General features: G+C 41.0%; 1 protein-coding gene across 4 annotated transcripts in view; it reads left to right on the plus strand.

Moving 5' to 3' along the window:
• EXPH5 (exophilin 5) overlaps positions 1-13,389 on the plus strand; it is a 36,369-nt gene extending 22,980 nt beyond the window's left edge. For all 4 annotated transcript variants that reach the window (XM_064441238.1, XM_064441239.1, XM_064441242.1 and 1 more), the window contains 3 exons: positions 2,153-2,201; positions 3,836-3,962; positions 5,885-13,389. In XM_064441238.1, the coding sequence (XP_064297308.1) occupies positions 2,153-2,201; positions 3,836-3,962; positions 5,885-11,238 (5,530 nt within the window). In that variant the 3' untranslated portion in view covers positions 11,239-13,389. The remainder of the gene's footprint in view (positions 1-2,152; positions 2,202-3,835; positions 3,963-5,884) is intronic.
• The last annotated feature ends 2,230 nt before the right edge of the window (positions 13,390-15,619 follow it).

Below are 15,619 nucleotides of genomic sequence, written 5' to 3' on the forward strand. Positions count from 1 at the left end.
GAACTTGAGCAGTATTTTAACTTCTTTTCTGTTTATGAACAATAGATAGTGTTTACAAGTGTGTGTGTATGTGTGTGTGCAGATGTGTGCGAAATAATGTAAACATTGCTCAATATCCTTAGCCAAAAAAGAAACTGAATTACTTTTTCCTAAAATTAAGCAATAGTTCTGTGGAAGTAAGCAAAACTTTAATTCTGAAATGCTGAAAAACATAAAAGTGTTCAGAAAAAATAATGAGGCAGTTTGAGAAGTGGAGGGATTGGCATAGGGAAAAGATTAAAATAACCTTGTCTGTATAAGTTGGCAGGGAGAAAAATAAAGCAGGATGCACTGGCCAGTTACTTGTGAAAGAACAGTGACAACAAAGACATGGAGGAATTTAGAATAGTGCCAGAGGTGCAAATAAAAATTTAATTTTTGCCTAGACTATCAGTAGACATGTTAGAAATGTCTTCTACATGCAGCTTCGTTGCAAGGAGCAATTAATGCAACACCAAGCTCTCCCCACAGCACCAAGTGGGGAGAACTGTAGAACGTCTTTGCACAGTAAAGCTGAAGAAGAGAGCTTCTGACAAAGCTTTTACATTTTTCTTATGCGTATAATTAAAATTAAGGTAACTCGCTTAGCCACAGGATTTAATTTAATTCAGTTTGCAGGAGATCATTGTAAAACTCTGAAACATAAGTTTCATTCTTAATTTGTTGTAGAAGCATTAAACCCTATTCAACATTATATTAGTTTCAGGGAAGAGCTATGTAAATCTCTGAGTCCTGGTTCTGTAAACCTCATTCACAGGGAGCGGTAACCCACTGAATTAATGGCTGTTCATATTCAGTGCTACAAGGAAAATTAGGAATTTTGGATTCAGATTGTCTGGCCAGATCCTAAGCCCACTGAGGTCAACAGGCTTGTTTCCTTTGGTTTCAGTTGGACCCCATGTCAGAGAGGAATCCTGGTTTTACAGTTCACAATTACAGAAGAGAAAAACAAATTGCACCTTTCAACTGTTCTTCCCTGCCTGCAAGCACATTGCAAACAAATGACAAAGCACTTCAGGAGGAAAGGCTGGGCCACAAGGAACCTGCCAACAAGCCAGTTTATACTTGCTGTTGAAGCACAATAAAGTAGCCTACCTGAGCACAACAAGGTTTTAAGAGCCTAAGAACAAGGTCATTCAAAAAGAGTTTGAGGCAAACAGGACTGAGCAGAACTGTCTTTCCCTACCTGAATTTCTTTCAAGAATTAATTTCCTGGGAAAAAAAAAGGTTTCTGAGACAAAGAAGAGCTGGCAATAAGCACAAGCTGAGTAACATGTCCTTCAGGGCTGTTGAAGGGACTGGGTTTGCTTAGTTGTAAAATAAGAATCTGCAGACTCGAATAGACTCAGTGAAATCAAGTCCTGTTCTTGTTTCTGTAGTTTATTTTGTATTTGTGCGTCTGCAAGTCACCCCGTAGAACAGGATACCTTTTATATTCAGGGCTGAGACTTGTTCTAACCACTGCATTACTCACAGATGTTCTAGCCAGTTCTCTGCCAAATCCTTGCAGTCCTATATAGTTCAGGAAAGCAGATGAGCCTTCTACCATGTATTAAAAATTGGTAAATAAAGACTGTTTTGGGTGAGTAGCAGCAAGTTCAAAGTTCACACCAAAACCAATCTGCTGTCTGTCCCTCCTCCTTTGCAGGGGCAGAGCTCCGCTCTGTGTCCAAGCAGGGTGAAATGGAAGAGTAGAACAATAGAACTGCAGATGCAAACCACTTACAGATTTACAAGTAGTTAACTTTAGCTATTCCTAGGACCTGCTAGATTATTGTCGTTTGAAAAAAGAAGTAATACCATCTTATCCTAATGCTGGTTTGAAACAATTACTTTATGGCTGTTGCAGACATTGAGGTATCAGTAGGTTGAGTTCATTCGTGGCTGTGCAGCTATGGCATTTGCAAGCTGACAAGGCCAAACCGAATGGTACATTTACCCAGCATTTTTTTGTTAGCAAGATTTTTTTGGTGGAAGGATGGATTCTTCATAGAGCAGTCTTTTTTCGGATTCTTCTCAACAAAGTTAAAGAGAAACTTCTGGATATTTACTACCTGGTAAAATTACATCATGTTCCTTTTCAAAGCCAACATTTAAATCCTTCTGCCTACAGATATGACAGTTCTGCTAGCCCATCTTCAAAAGTGGCTGAAATGGCAACGGTAAGTAGCTTATCAACTTTATTGTCATCAATGTTTAAACCACAGTTTTTTCAAAAACTAGTTCCCTTTGCTTAGGCGACTCATGTAACACCTGTTTAAATAGTGTTCTTGCAGTTCTTGTTTTTAACACTGAGTAAAACATCTCTGTTGTGAACCTGTTGAATGCAATAGAATGAGCTTGCCCTGTTACCTGTACAAGTCCAAAGCTTTCCTAGGTTAGCGCTAAGTCTAGGTCTGATCAGGTTTCAGTTCTCTCTTTATGATGGAATAATTGGATGGGTAATTTCCTAGGCCAAAACTCTCACATATTTTGGCAACTGAAACCAACCTGCAATACGTCAAAACTCACACTGAATAAATAATCTAGTGTATTTACTTTGTTTCTTTCCATTTGTACAAGGATGAAAAAGAGTAGCTGACTTGGGCAGGCAGTAAGCTAGAGCTTGTCCTGCAACATTTCCATGCACAGAATTACCGTGTAAATGTAAATTTTGACAGTGGGAAATTATTTTTTGGCGAATGTTCCATTTTATAAGCATGAGCTCAATTTAAGGATGAAACAACACATTTATTTCTGATGTAATTTAAGTGCATGCTGTTGAAATAAACAGACTTCCTCCAAGAATGATACTTGCTATTTTAATTACTTTATTGCCCTGTATTACTAACATGTCTTTCCTCCTCTTCAATCATATGGTATAACCACTGAGGGGACTAAGAAGGTATAGGGTATGTAATCAAAGGTGTAGAGGAGGTAAATTGGCCACCTCCCTTCTCTCATATTTCAAAAACAAAGAGTTAATCCATATTAATATAAGACTGAACAAAGATCCTATCCAAGAATCATGCCTATTATATAAATAGACTATTATAGCTAGATGAGTAAAATATTACAAATATTTTGAGATTAATAATTATTACTTTATAATTATTAATAATTACAAATTATTGATAACTAAAAAGTAGTAAGGGTTTTTATTTAAAAAAGGAGGAAGAGTCTCAGCTAAAATAAATCAGCAGTTCAGCAGTTGTCTGCACTTCTACCATCTGAGACTCAGAGTCAAGAGAAATATGGATGGGATCGAACTTCTCCAGCATGGAAACTGAAGGGGACATGTAAACATGTAAAATGGAGGGGGAATAGGATGACATTTTCCCCACTGCTAAGGTAATTTATCATGGCCCCCTAAAGTGCTGTCTTGCAATATGAAAATTGACTATGGTGTTAAATTATTAAATCTCTGTTGGGATGTCAGTATGTGAATCTTAAATGTGCTGGTCAAGGAAGAAGGGATTAGGAAAAAGTAAATTAAGAGATACAATGCAATAAGGATGCATATGGAGAAAACAAGTAAACTATGCCCCTTGTTACAAGGTCATTATAACTCGTGTCCAAAACATGCTACTGCATGAGGACAAGATGAGCAAATCTCCCTGTTATGTATGTAAAAGTCTCTAAACTGCATGCAACTTTACAATCCTCAGTTGTATATTTTGATAATACAGTATTTAATGGGCGCACAAAGAGTCTACTGACCTCTGTGACTTGTGACACGATTTGTGATGTGACATGTGAAATGTGATTTGAACCCACATGTAGAACTAAAATCATGTTGCCTTACAATTTTTAACAGGCTGAAATGTGTAATTCCCCAATGTCAACTGAGAAAAGTGGTCATTCTTTTGATGCAAACCAAAATGAAATGATGGAGAACAGTACACAGGAATGGAATGAACAGCTAGAGAAGGAGATTTTCAGTGGTAAGTGTGTGTCTTTACTTTGTTCTGATATTATTGTTACCAGAAGTGACTGTGGTGACTAGTTTAGTAGAATTTTCTGCTGAAGTGTAGGCTGTAAAGATGCAGCTCATTACTTTCTAGCATAGTGTCTGCATTTTGCTGGCTTTGTCTGACAGCAGAGTGTCTGCTCTGACAGTGACTCCAAGATGTGTCACTGGTCACTCTTAAGAGTGCATTTCATCTCATACTGATCCAGTTCAGAAGGGTCACACCTTAAAAGTGTACATTCCTCTCTGCTGATTCTTAGAGGAGCCCATACTGTGTCCTTTAGATGCAGACATACAGTTATCTGAGAAGAATTTCATCCCAATTTCCTGCATACATAATTTTGATAATGATGAATTACTGGGCCTGGTTTTATGAATTGTAAAGCCTCAAACCACAGAAGGAAGAGGTGTTATGGCATTCAGTTAGCTTTCTGGGAGCCTTATGCATCAGTCAAAAGTTGCTGGTTCTTTTTTTTTCCTTCTTTTTTTCTTATTTTTTTCTCTCTCACTGCTGGGAAGCGAGGCAAGATCAGAGCCAGCCTATGGGAGTAGAGAGGTGTTCTTCCATAAACTTCCTCAGAGCTATGCAAAGCAATGTCCATAAATATTTCTTTCTACCACCCAAAATTGCAAGAGATCACAGACCGAAAGCATGATCGGGAAGCAGTGCATGAGTCAGCAGTGCTGGAAGAGGAAAGCACTGCGTGTTGGATAGTGGTTCTTCTAAAACTCACGTGCCTGTCACCGCTTTTGGGTTTCAGCCATAACTGTGCACACTTGCCCACTGACAGAGAAAAACTGTACATAGCTTGGCTGTTGTCTTCCAAATGGAAGACTCAGAAAAACTAGTCTTTTCTCTTGTTCTAAACTGACTGTCTCAGGACTCTCCTCTCTTCTGTGCTTCAAGAGAAACTTAGAAAAAAAATGGAAAATTTTAGTGCCTTTGTATCGCCTTTTATTCCAACTGTTCATACCTAGCAGTGCTTTCCTAATGACTCTGTACCATTTGCACAGATCTGTAATGACTTATCAGTCATTTTTATTTAAATGGATTAGGAAATGCTGTAACAAAACAGCCATATCCACTTGTGTTTATATCTTGTGTGCGTTAGCAAGGCATAATTGTTTTTGCCAGTAAAATACTTCAAATACATTGCTGTAACTTAGTCTTATGACTGAATATCTTGGTTAACTGAGCTGTATAGTATCTAATTCCAGTTCATTAGACTCTCTGTATATATAAATACAGCTTTGTTGCTAGAATGAATCACAGGTTCCTGACGATTTCATTACCCTTTTTTATCCAGAAAATGTCTGGATTCACTGCTCATTTTGAAGTAATAAGCTACAGTTTAGTGGAGAACTTCTTTTCTGAATAAAACAAACGGTGGACATGCCAAACTACTTAATATGCTTGTTTGATGGTTTGCAGGATTCTCTGTTTTCTTACAGTTACATCATAATTCTGCTTTGGGAACACACAGAAAGGTTCATGTTTGCCTAGTGAATTCTTCTCAGGGATTTTTTGTTTACAAACTAGATTTGGAAAGTTTACACACACACACAGAGACATAAATAGCATGTGAGTAAGAATTCAGTCTTCAAATTGTTTTGTGTTTTGTTTGAATAGCATAAAGACTAACATTTACATAAAGAGCAGTTTTAAGATCAGTCACGGAGCAGCACATTTTTCTTCCTTGTAGTCATAATGGGTGACCGCTGAAAGGTCCTGTGGAGGAAGAACGTGTGATCTGGGAAGGGTTTTGAATGCCAAGGAGCTGACTCCTTTTAAAACCAGTTCTGATTATTAATGTCATACATGAAACTTTTTAACATAAATAGCCAGAAGATTATTTAAGAAAACAAAACCAAATATTTTTTTTTTCTCCTGTGCAGTTCTAAATGATCTGGATGACCAGCTGGCCCAGGAACAAGCCCAAGACCCACTGGACAGGACAGTTTCTACTAGCAGTGTATCAAATGTCCAATACAGCAGTGCATTTCCTACTTCAAAGAGGCAGACTGCTAGTAGAGGGCAACACAGAAATGACTGGAGTGACATGCCTAGCACATTTTTCCCAGATGGACTAAGAACAATAAGAGCCAAAGATGAACACAAGATTTTAATCAGACCAAGGAAATTGCACAGTGCATATATAAATTGGCACCAGACAGCCTTTCCAGAAGATTACAAATATGCTGATCCAGTCGATGGAAATCCTCATCTGCTAAGCAGCAGGCTGTCTTCTGTTTCTTTCGGACGGTCTTCAGAAGGTAGCTTATATCCTCCTTCCATAACACAGAACAGTGGATTTAGGCATAAGAGTTGTATGAACAGGGATTCAGCTGGCAGAAGTTACTCTGTATGTTCCCTCCGAAGATGTCCATCATCAGTATCTTCTGACCAGCTGTCAGCATCTAGCTCACAACATCCGTTGGCAAGGGAGAGCAACAATGGTTTTGTACCAAGGTTTGGTCGACAGAACCCAAAGAGAATTCCTCTGTCTTCTATTGTATGGAACAACACACCAGACTCTCCTGGACAAACAACAACTCAAGAAAAAATGTTTAGAACCCAGTCACTGATGGAGTTTCATGCTACAGACCATGGTAGACATCCTAGCTCTTTGCAAGAAACCAAGAAATATGCATGTTACCACTCAAAACACCGCTACAGAAGATCTATTTCAAGCAGTAATTGCTTTAGTAGAGTCAGTTGCCCTGACAAAGCTACTTCTCCATTGCCCTTTGATAACTGGGAAAATTATCCATTGTACCAATCAGAAAATAATCTCTCTAGATCCTACTATAGAGATACTTCTTCTCATGGCAAGTTGTATGCAAACCAAAAAAATCCTTCTTATGGAAGAAAAGACAGCTATCCTTCTTGGGCTGATATTCCTCTGTACTACAGTGATGAAGCATTTATTTCCCCTGATGCCAGCTTTGAAGTGATTATGGCTAATTTAAATGACCAGCAGTGGGCACATACAAAGAATGCCCAGTTTGGTTCACAGTGCCTGCAGAACGATTTTCATGTGTATTCTCCAGAAAATATGCATACCAAAAGGACAACAAGAAGTGCAAGCAGAACTTTTTCAGAATTCACTGAAGGCTGCCAGCCTTGGCTAAGTTGTAACTCTTCAGTTTCTTCATCTAGTATCAGAACTGATGAGTCAGTCTTGCCTAATTTGAAGGACCAAACAAAACCTACAGGACTGAACAGGAATTCAGTTGTTGTTACCCGAAGAAGTATTAAGGCTGACTTCACACAACTAGAAAAGGTTGAAGGTACGAAGCTGCCAGATGAAGACATGCCACTGCAGTCAGTTTCTCAACAAGCAGATACAAACTACATCAACACTCAGAGTTTTCCCTCTAACAGCCCTGCTCATGCTGTTTTGCAAAGCGATGCATCTGTCTTTAACACAATGAGAGCAAAGAGACAAACGCAAGTCACTGCCAGAGGAGATATTGCAAAAATGTATACATCAAACAGTGATAAAAGAAATGTACCAATGAAGGAAGATTATTGCCCACTCAACGGTGTGTTCAGTCAGCCTCCCTGTATTTTGCCAGCTGATGACAGCAGGAAGGAACCTTTTTGTCCAAGTCAGAAAGAATGGGAATATAATCTGCATTATGCAGCAAAAAGAGAGAGCATCAAACAGGATAATCGAAGTGCAGAAGCTGTTAACCAAGCTACTCCAAAGAGACAGTCCTCACTGGTGAATGTTGCTTCTGCTCCATACACTGAAAAATTAGCAAAATGTCACAAAATGCCCTGTCCTCCTGATTGTTCATCTAGCTCCTCACAAAGCTCTCCACAAGCACTTTCTCATAAAGACAATTCTAAATGTTTAGGAACACTAACTAGCTCTTCAGTAAATTGCACAGTTACTGAGTCTCAAGTAGAAGGTGGAAAAACAGCTCAAGTGAGCAGAACAGGTGTTACCAAAAAGATTTCACAGAAAGCACTGCAAAATACAAGCACTTTAGTTCCTAAGGACTGTAATGGACAATTCACTACTAGTTCTCCACAAAATGGAAATTCTGGACATATTTATATGCATAGCTTTGATGGAGACCCCAAGACCTCTGAACGTAGTTTAAGTTATTTTTGCCTAGAAAAAGAAAGCGGAAAAATAAGGAGTCATTCACCTTGTATTGAAAGGCTTCACAAGCAAGACAGCTTGCTGAGACATACCAGTAGCTGCAGCATTACCGGCTCCCCTAGCAGAAACAGCTTTAAGTCTTCTGACCCACTTGTTATTTATTACACTTTGCCTAGAAAATCAGCTAGCATTGCTGGTAGTATTATGTCAGATACGCCCATCTCTTTACCTAGAGAAAGTAGAACAACATACGATTGTTTAAGGTCTGAAACTTCACATAGAGCCGATGCCTTTTGTTCAAAACAAAGAGATGTGTCTTATTTAGACTCAAAACTTTCCTTTTTAACATCAGCATCATTAAATGCTGCTACAAGAAACAAAGAAAAAGACTACCCCAGTCCTTTTACCAAAAGTCCTAATGATTCAGTAAGTAAAAGTACATCAGCTGAACTGACAAACAGATGTAAGCGTCTAAGCAGAAGAGAATCCTCTGTGGTTTCAGATTGTAAGGATTGTAAGGAGAGGGGAAATTTTTTGCAGAAATATAAAACTACAAGCACATTTACAGTTTGTGTTGATGAAGATCATGTCAAGTATCATGAACTAGTTTCAATTTACTACACATTACCACGGAGGCATTCAAGAACATTTTGTAACCTCTTCAGAGATAATCCAGAGGACGTAGATCTACCTTGTCCCGAAGAAAATGCTCAGTCACCAAGAATACAAAACAAGGAAACCAAAGGTCATGTGAGTTTAGCAAATTTTTTTCCCCACAGTACTGTGGAAAAAGAGGTGCCTTCATATTCTTCTGACCTAGTATCTTCAGCTCTGGTCACACCTCAGAACTTAGGGACTGCTGTTGATAGTGAAGAAGAGGATTCCCACTTATTTCCTAGTTCTGAGAAGATGTGTGCTTCAAAGTCAGTGAGTGTGGTACGTAACAGGAAAGATAGTTTAGCAGATCTTTCATTAGCAGAAAATGTGCTTTCTGACATGGTGACAAAAGAAATTTCTTATTGCGTTCCACAATCCACCACAATAGTGGTTAAGTCAGGTAAGGCCATTTCTGATGCTTCAAGCAGCCAAAATAGAGAAATATGTCTAAAAGAAAAGAAGGAAAGTTTACAAACAGCCACACCACTAACATCCTCTTTATCAACCCCTCCCAAGCCAGGCAGATGTTTAGAGAATCCTTTGTATTCTATTTCAGCAAATAAAAATACGATACAGAAGGGAAAATCTGAAAACTGCTGTCAGACCCCTAAAGTGAACAATAAAAATCTGAACCATTTACTCCTCCGCCCAGGAGAGAGGAGTTCACTTGGAAGGAACAGTGACACAGAGCATGCTGATGTGCCACATCTTCCTGCGGAAGACACGTACAGAGATAGTACTGAAGTCAAACAGAGAGTAAATTTCCTACATCAGACCCCGCCTCTGTATAATAAGAAATGTTGTGGACTGCAATTAAGGGCTGACCATTCAAGAAAAAATGCAAATGATTTAAACTGTTGTAGCAAAGTGCTTTCTGAGTCTCAGAACAAAGCATCTGAGATAAGCACAGCTTCCAGTGCTGATCTATTACTTCGGCTAAACGAAGTAGTTAGCACAGATACAGATGAATTAAAGAATTCAAAAACTGAAAAAGAGCAGAACTCTCAGAGGGCTCGGATGGGTAAAGATTATAGTGGTTTGCAGGAATCAGAGAGGCACAGTGAAGGCAGCCTGAACATTAACTGTAAAGATAAAGTCCTCAGGGTTACACAAGATCAGACGATAACACAGAGTGCAGAAGATGAGAACAAGCTTCTCTCTGACTGCACGAGAGACAAAGTCAAAGATATAGAAAAAAGGAAAAACAGACCTTCAATTAAAAATAAACTGGCAGCTGTTTACAGAACAAGTCGAAAATTTTCAAGTAAAAATTTACCCCCCAAACCGCATATAAGTAACATTTTTTCACAGAATGATGGAAGTGCCGCTTCTTTAGAGGTCAACATGTCCCTTGACTCATTGGTTTCAACAGATTCCTATCAGCCGTTCCTGCAGTCTGACAATGAAAATCAGAATCACAGTCTGGACCCTGGTAGGAATACACCAAGACAAAGAACAGCTGAGAATAAGATGACTGAAAATCAGAATGATCCTTCTTTGCTTGTTAATAACACCAATTGGAGGTCTTTTACAAGCTCATATACCCAGAAGGAAGCCATCACTCCCCAAAAAACTACAGTGAAAGTGCAAAACAGGCCAAGTCTTACATCCCTATTTCCAGATAAAGCAGTAACCACAAGAAATAAGAATTGCCAAACACTTGATCTGAGGTTAGAAAGCAAAAGCCAGCCCACCTCTCACAGCGCTACTACATCAGACCCACTGGAGGATGAGAAAAGAGCTGGCAGTCATGCTGGCAGTCCTCCCTTGCCACTTTTAATTGACAAAAACTCAAACACTTATGTCAATAGCCGCTTGCAGGCAGAGATATGTCCAGAGCAAAACTCGACTTCCCAGACAGTGCTTGGTCAGTGTCAAAATACCTCTCAGTCTGCTAGCTTAAAAAATGCTAACTTGCATGGCTATCAGTTGCGCAAGAGTCATGTCAAAAATCAGCGTGAACGTCACCTTTCTGAGGGTATTTGTGCTCGAGATTCCCGTGAATCTGCCTTGGGAGGCAGTATTCTACCAGAAGATGGTATACGTGGGAAGAGGTTTAAATCTTACTCAGAGCTGTTGTCTTGTGATGAAAATGAAAACTGGGCATCGGACAATGAAAAATGCTACAGCACTAGAAATCTGATGTATCCATCTGTTGAATTTGGTATATTTGGTAAAGAACAACAGTTGGCTTTCCTGGAAAATATCAAGCGGTCACTCACAGAAGGGCGACTGTGGAGACCTTGTCTTCTTAATAACCCCGGTGCTCTCAGAGATGGAGACACCTCTTCTGTAAACAGGGCTGAGCTTTTGCGCTCAAGTTCTGCTGGGAGCAAAATATCATCGGCTGCTTCATCCCCCCGAGAGCCGACTGATATCTATCAGGTAGACCCAGCAGCTTATTCAGACTCTGACAGTGATACCACCACTGATGATGAATACTACCTAGATGAGATAGATAAAGAATCAGAGCTATGAAGGGCCAGTGGTACTAAGATGGCATGATAGCTCGGTGGTTTCTGGGCAGGCAAAAATACGTAAAATACTTTGAGCCAGTTTTCGTGCTGCTATAAGTTGGTACAACTTCATTAGTTTTAAAGAAGTTAGTACCTTATGTTAGCTGAGCATTTGACTTTTGTATTAAATATGAGGTTTTACCATTGTTGTTTCTTCTAGCAGGAAAAAGGATTGTTAAAAAATCCCTTCCCAAAACAATAGAAGGTAAACAACTGTGGAGCTTTGGGCAGTGTAACTCCAGAGATGGCTTTCCTCTGAGTCAGCAAGCAGTGGCTTAGGCTTCTGCCAGCTATGCAGTGCTCGACTGGATAAACTCTAGCTTGAGCAACTTTTTCTTACAAGACTTAACAGAAAACCAAGAGGTTACTTTGCTGATAAATTGCTGTTTCTCCGATTTTGCTCCTTTACCAGCATGATAATGCCAATCCATCCCACCCTACAAACACTCCCCAAAACAAAGCCTGTTCAATTTTTTCAGCATATTCTGTACGAATGTTCTTTTTTTGCATTCCTGGGAAGCGTAGCAGCAACGTCCCTAGTGGCGTTTGTTCTGGCGTGCAGTTGAGGCAGCTTCCGCTCTGGGATTTTTTTCTCCTCAGCGTTGCAAGAGCAGTGAAGAATGTGAGTTACAGAAGTGCTGCTAGCATATGGGAAACAGGTCAGCAAAGGGCACAGCACCGGAAAACTCAGCTAAATCCCTGATGATGTTAAGAAACACAGCTGAGTGTGGAAATCTGCTTTTCAGACATGGGAGATGGATAACTGGCACAGCTTTGGTTACTGTTGAGCTAAACAGTCAGATTTCTGCCTGTGGCTTAGGAACAGTTTTATTTGGATTAATAGTCTGACACTTTAAACCATGCACAATGTAAAGAGATTTACCCTATTTATTTGCCACATAAACCTCATAGGTTGAATCCCAAGTTGTCCTAACAATGGGGAGACAACCATAACCAAAACAACTTGTTACGTCCCCAAGTTCTCCTGCTGCCTCTGTGCTCGGCCGGTCTTGGGGTGAGGCACCTGCAGCCGCTGGGCCCCCTCGGGGCAGCACCACCCGAAGCGGCCCGAGAGGGCACTTGGCTGGGCTGCAACTGCGCCATACGGCCTGGTAGGTTTTTACGTATGAAGTAAATAAAACCAGTAAGAAACACTCTTTGCATTTGGCTACATTTCCATCCCTTCTTGGTATTTTTCAACCATTCCTTCTGTCACCACAGTACTTTTTATCCTTCAAACTGAGCGGCTGTAAACATTTTCCAGTGGCTTTTCTTCGGCCTCACTAATAATGTAGTATTATTACTCAGTAGCCAAAACTTGTCCCTGGACATGAAATTTCTAACTAAGCTTTGATCTCTTTTTATGCAAAATCAGAAGCAGCTCACTGAGCAAGAAGATAGTATTTTTAAATAAATACACGTTTACTTCTGCTTGATTTCTAAATTCACCGATGGTCTAAAATGTTGATCCTTATTTTTGATACACTTCTTAATTCAGTAAATTTCTGTAGGACATAATTATATTTTTGTAACTGGAAGGACAGTATACTGGTATTTTTAAATAATACATTTTACACAAAACAAGCAATGCTTGTATTACTGACTACTCCAAAGAATGTGGAAGATGAAAATATTATAGTAGGGAACTGGTATCCTTATTTTTTTGTACTGTAAACTTCGTTAAAGAAGTGGGTCTGTAGTTCAAATCTGTACTGATATATAAGTGTTATTACTTTATACTGGGGTAATTTGTCTTTTGTTGTACATAGAAGGACTAATATAAACTATATTTATAATCAGAATTGATCTCTATGACATGCCTGTTTTGGAAGGATATGAGTGTATGCTGACATAAGCAATGCTGGAAGGAAATTACTACCGTATAATTGCAATGTTGTAAAATGTGGTATTCTAAGGGGAAACTATGCTTTTCTGTAAATGGCTCTGTTCTGTACGTACACGATTCTGTAGAGCAAGACAGTAAAACCAGCTGAGTTTCAGTGAGGAACTGCTGCTGCTGTACATTTCTGCAAAATATACTCATCCAAAAATTGGGAATACCAGCCTACATAACGTAAAGAATAATAAAATAAATGTTTACAAGGGAAGTAAATGGTTATACAGTTTTTCTTGACTAGAAGTGGATGGCTTAGAGCATCTTTATTTGTAAATATTTTCTACCTGTTCAACAGAAGTTGGATTAAGTTCTCACCTTGTGGCATAAATTTTTTTCATTTGCTATGCTACGTATGTACAGGAAATCAGGTGGCTTGCTTTAATGTACGCAGGTAAAAATTGCGTTTGGTCATAAATTGGTTGTGGAAGACTGCAGCTTACTGAGGATCTGTAAACTAATATTTACACTCAATGGTATTCTGTAAAACAGTCAACTGCATGAAAACATGGGGAGAAATACCCTTTGAATAGCAGTCAGCTCCGTTCAGTTTAGCAGAGCCAGATTTTGACACCTTTACTTTTGCAAGCTTTTTCTTTGGCAAAAGTATATTCTATAAATGTTCATAATTTATAGGATTTTCATATTTAAAATTATGTTGAAATAAATTCTGCATTCAAATGAAAAAAAGGTGTACTGTGTTCATTTTTCACTTACTGTGAATGCCACAGACAGTTTATTTAAAAAAAAAATATCCAGTAATCCAGTATCTTAGCACTGTTGCCAGGATTCTGATGGCAAACGATGCCATAGATTTAAAACGGGGCATCCAGCCTCGCTCCATCATGCAGCTCTAGGCAGGGGACATGCTGGCGGCTGCGTGGCTCAGGCCTGCCTCTCCTGTGGAGGAAGGATGTGCTGCCTTAGCGATGCACATACTGCTGCCTTCTTTCGGCCAGGTGATGAGTCTCCAGTACACAAATACTACTTCAGTGGTAGCATCTTTACAGTAGAGTCATGTTAAGCCCTCAACAAGCCATATGCCTGCCACTTGCCTTGAGGAGCCAATATGCCATGTAGGGGCCAAGGGTAGTATTTGATGGGTAGTTTTACAAGGTGATGAGCTCCACGTGAGAATCATTTCAGCTGGAATTAGGCCTGAGTGGAGCCTGGCTGCCGCGTGCAGTGTGACCGTGTGTGAGACTCACCACCGACTTTCAAACTTAATTACTACAGCCAATATATGTGGTACCTGAGTTCAGTGACGCAGTCCCTCAGCCTGGTTTCAGAAGGAAACAGTTTATGAGCTAAGGTGGTGTTTCTGTCTAGATGTCTGTCCAACCATTAGGTCACTCGTGTCCCCAGATGACCTTTGACCTTTCTAACATCTCAGTGACATTTGAAAGAAGGAACAGCAATCTCATGGTTTCATCACAGGGTGTTGCAGGCTGGGAGGGACCTCAGGAGGTCTCTGGTCCAAGTAGGTTGGCCCTGAGGTCAGGCCAGGCTGCTCAGGTCTTCATCCAGTTGGGACTTGAAAATCTCTGAGGATTGAGACCGGACAGCCTCTCTGGGCAACCTGTGCCTCTGCCTGACTGTCGTCATGGGGGGGCCCGTATTCCAGGCTGAGCCTCTCTTCTGTCAACTTATGCCAGTTGTCTCTCATCCTTCCTCCCTGGGCACCATCTCCTCAACAATCTCCCCAGAGGCCCTGGGGGCTTCTGTAAGGTCCATTCCCTCCCTGAAGCCATCTCTGCTCCAGGCTGAGCAAGCCCAGCTCCCCCAGCCTCTCTTCACAGGGCCAGTGCTCCAGCCCCACCATCTCAGGGGGCCTCCCTGAATTTGATCCAGTTTACTGATGCCTTGTATTGGGGAGCCCAAAGCTGGATGCAGTATCTAGATGTGGTCTAGCAAGAACCGAGTGGAGGGAGATAATGACTCCCCTCAACCTCTGGCTCTGCCCCGGTGATACAGACCAGGCTGCCGTTGGCTGTCGTTGCTGCCAGGCCTCACTGATGGCCCATGACCCTCTCACTGCCCCACTGGGAGCCCCCCCGCCCAGGGCTGTTCCCTCAGAGCTGCTCCTGGCAGCCGGTCCCAGCCTGTACTGGCTCCTTCCCAGAAGGCCCTCACCCACCTCTCCCCCGGGCTCCCCCCATCCTGTCCATGGCCCAGGACACCATTTCAGTCCAGCCTAGAGCCATCAGTCCCTGCCCCAGTGATGTGTTAGGATGTTGGTCTCCGCTCCCCATAGCCCTGCCTGGCCGTCCATGGGCCTTGCCAAGCTCAGCCCCACTTGCAGGCTGATGTCCCCAGGGCCCTGCAGCCATCCCAGAGCTGTGTCTGACCCCGGTTCCCCTCACAGGGCCTGATCCTGATCTGCAGATTGACGTCCCTGCCTGACCTCCACCCTGCCCTGTCCCCACAAGCCTGCTTCTGGGTGATGCGG

Source organism: Phalacrocorax carbo, chromosome 1, assembly GCF_963921805.1.
Source record: "Phalacrocorax carbo chromosome 1, bPhaCar2.1, whole genome shotgun sequence".
NCBI lineage: Eukaryota > Metazoa > Chordata > Aves > Suliformes > Phalacrocoracidae > Phalacrocorax > Phalacrocorax carbo.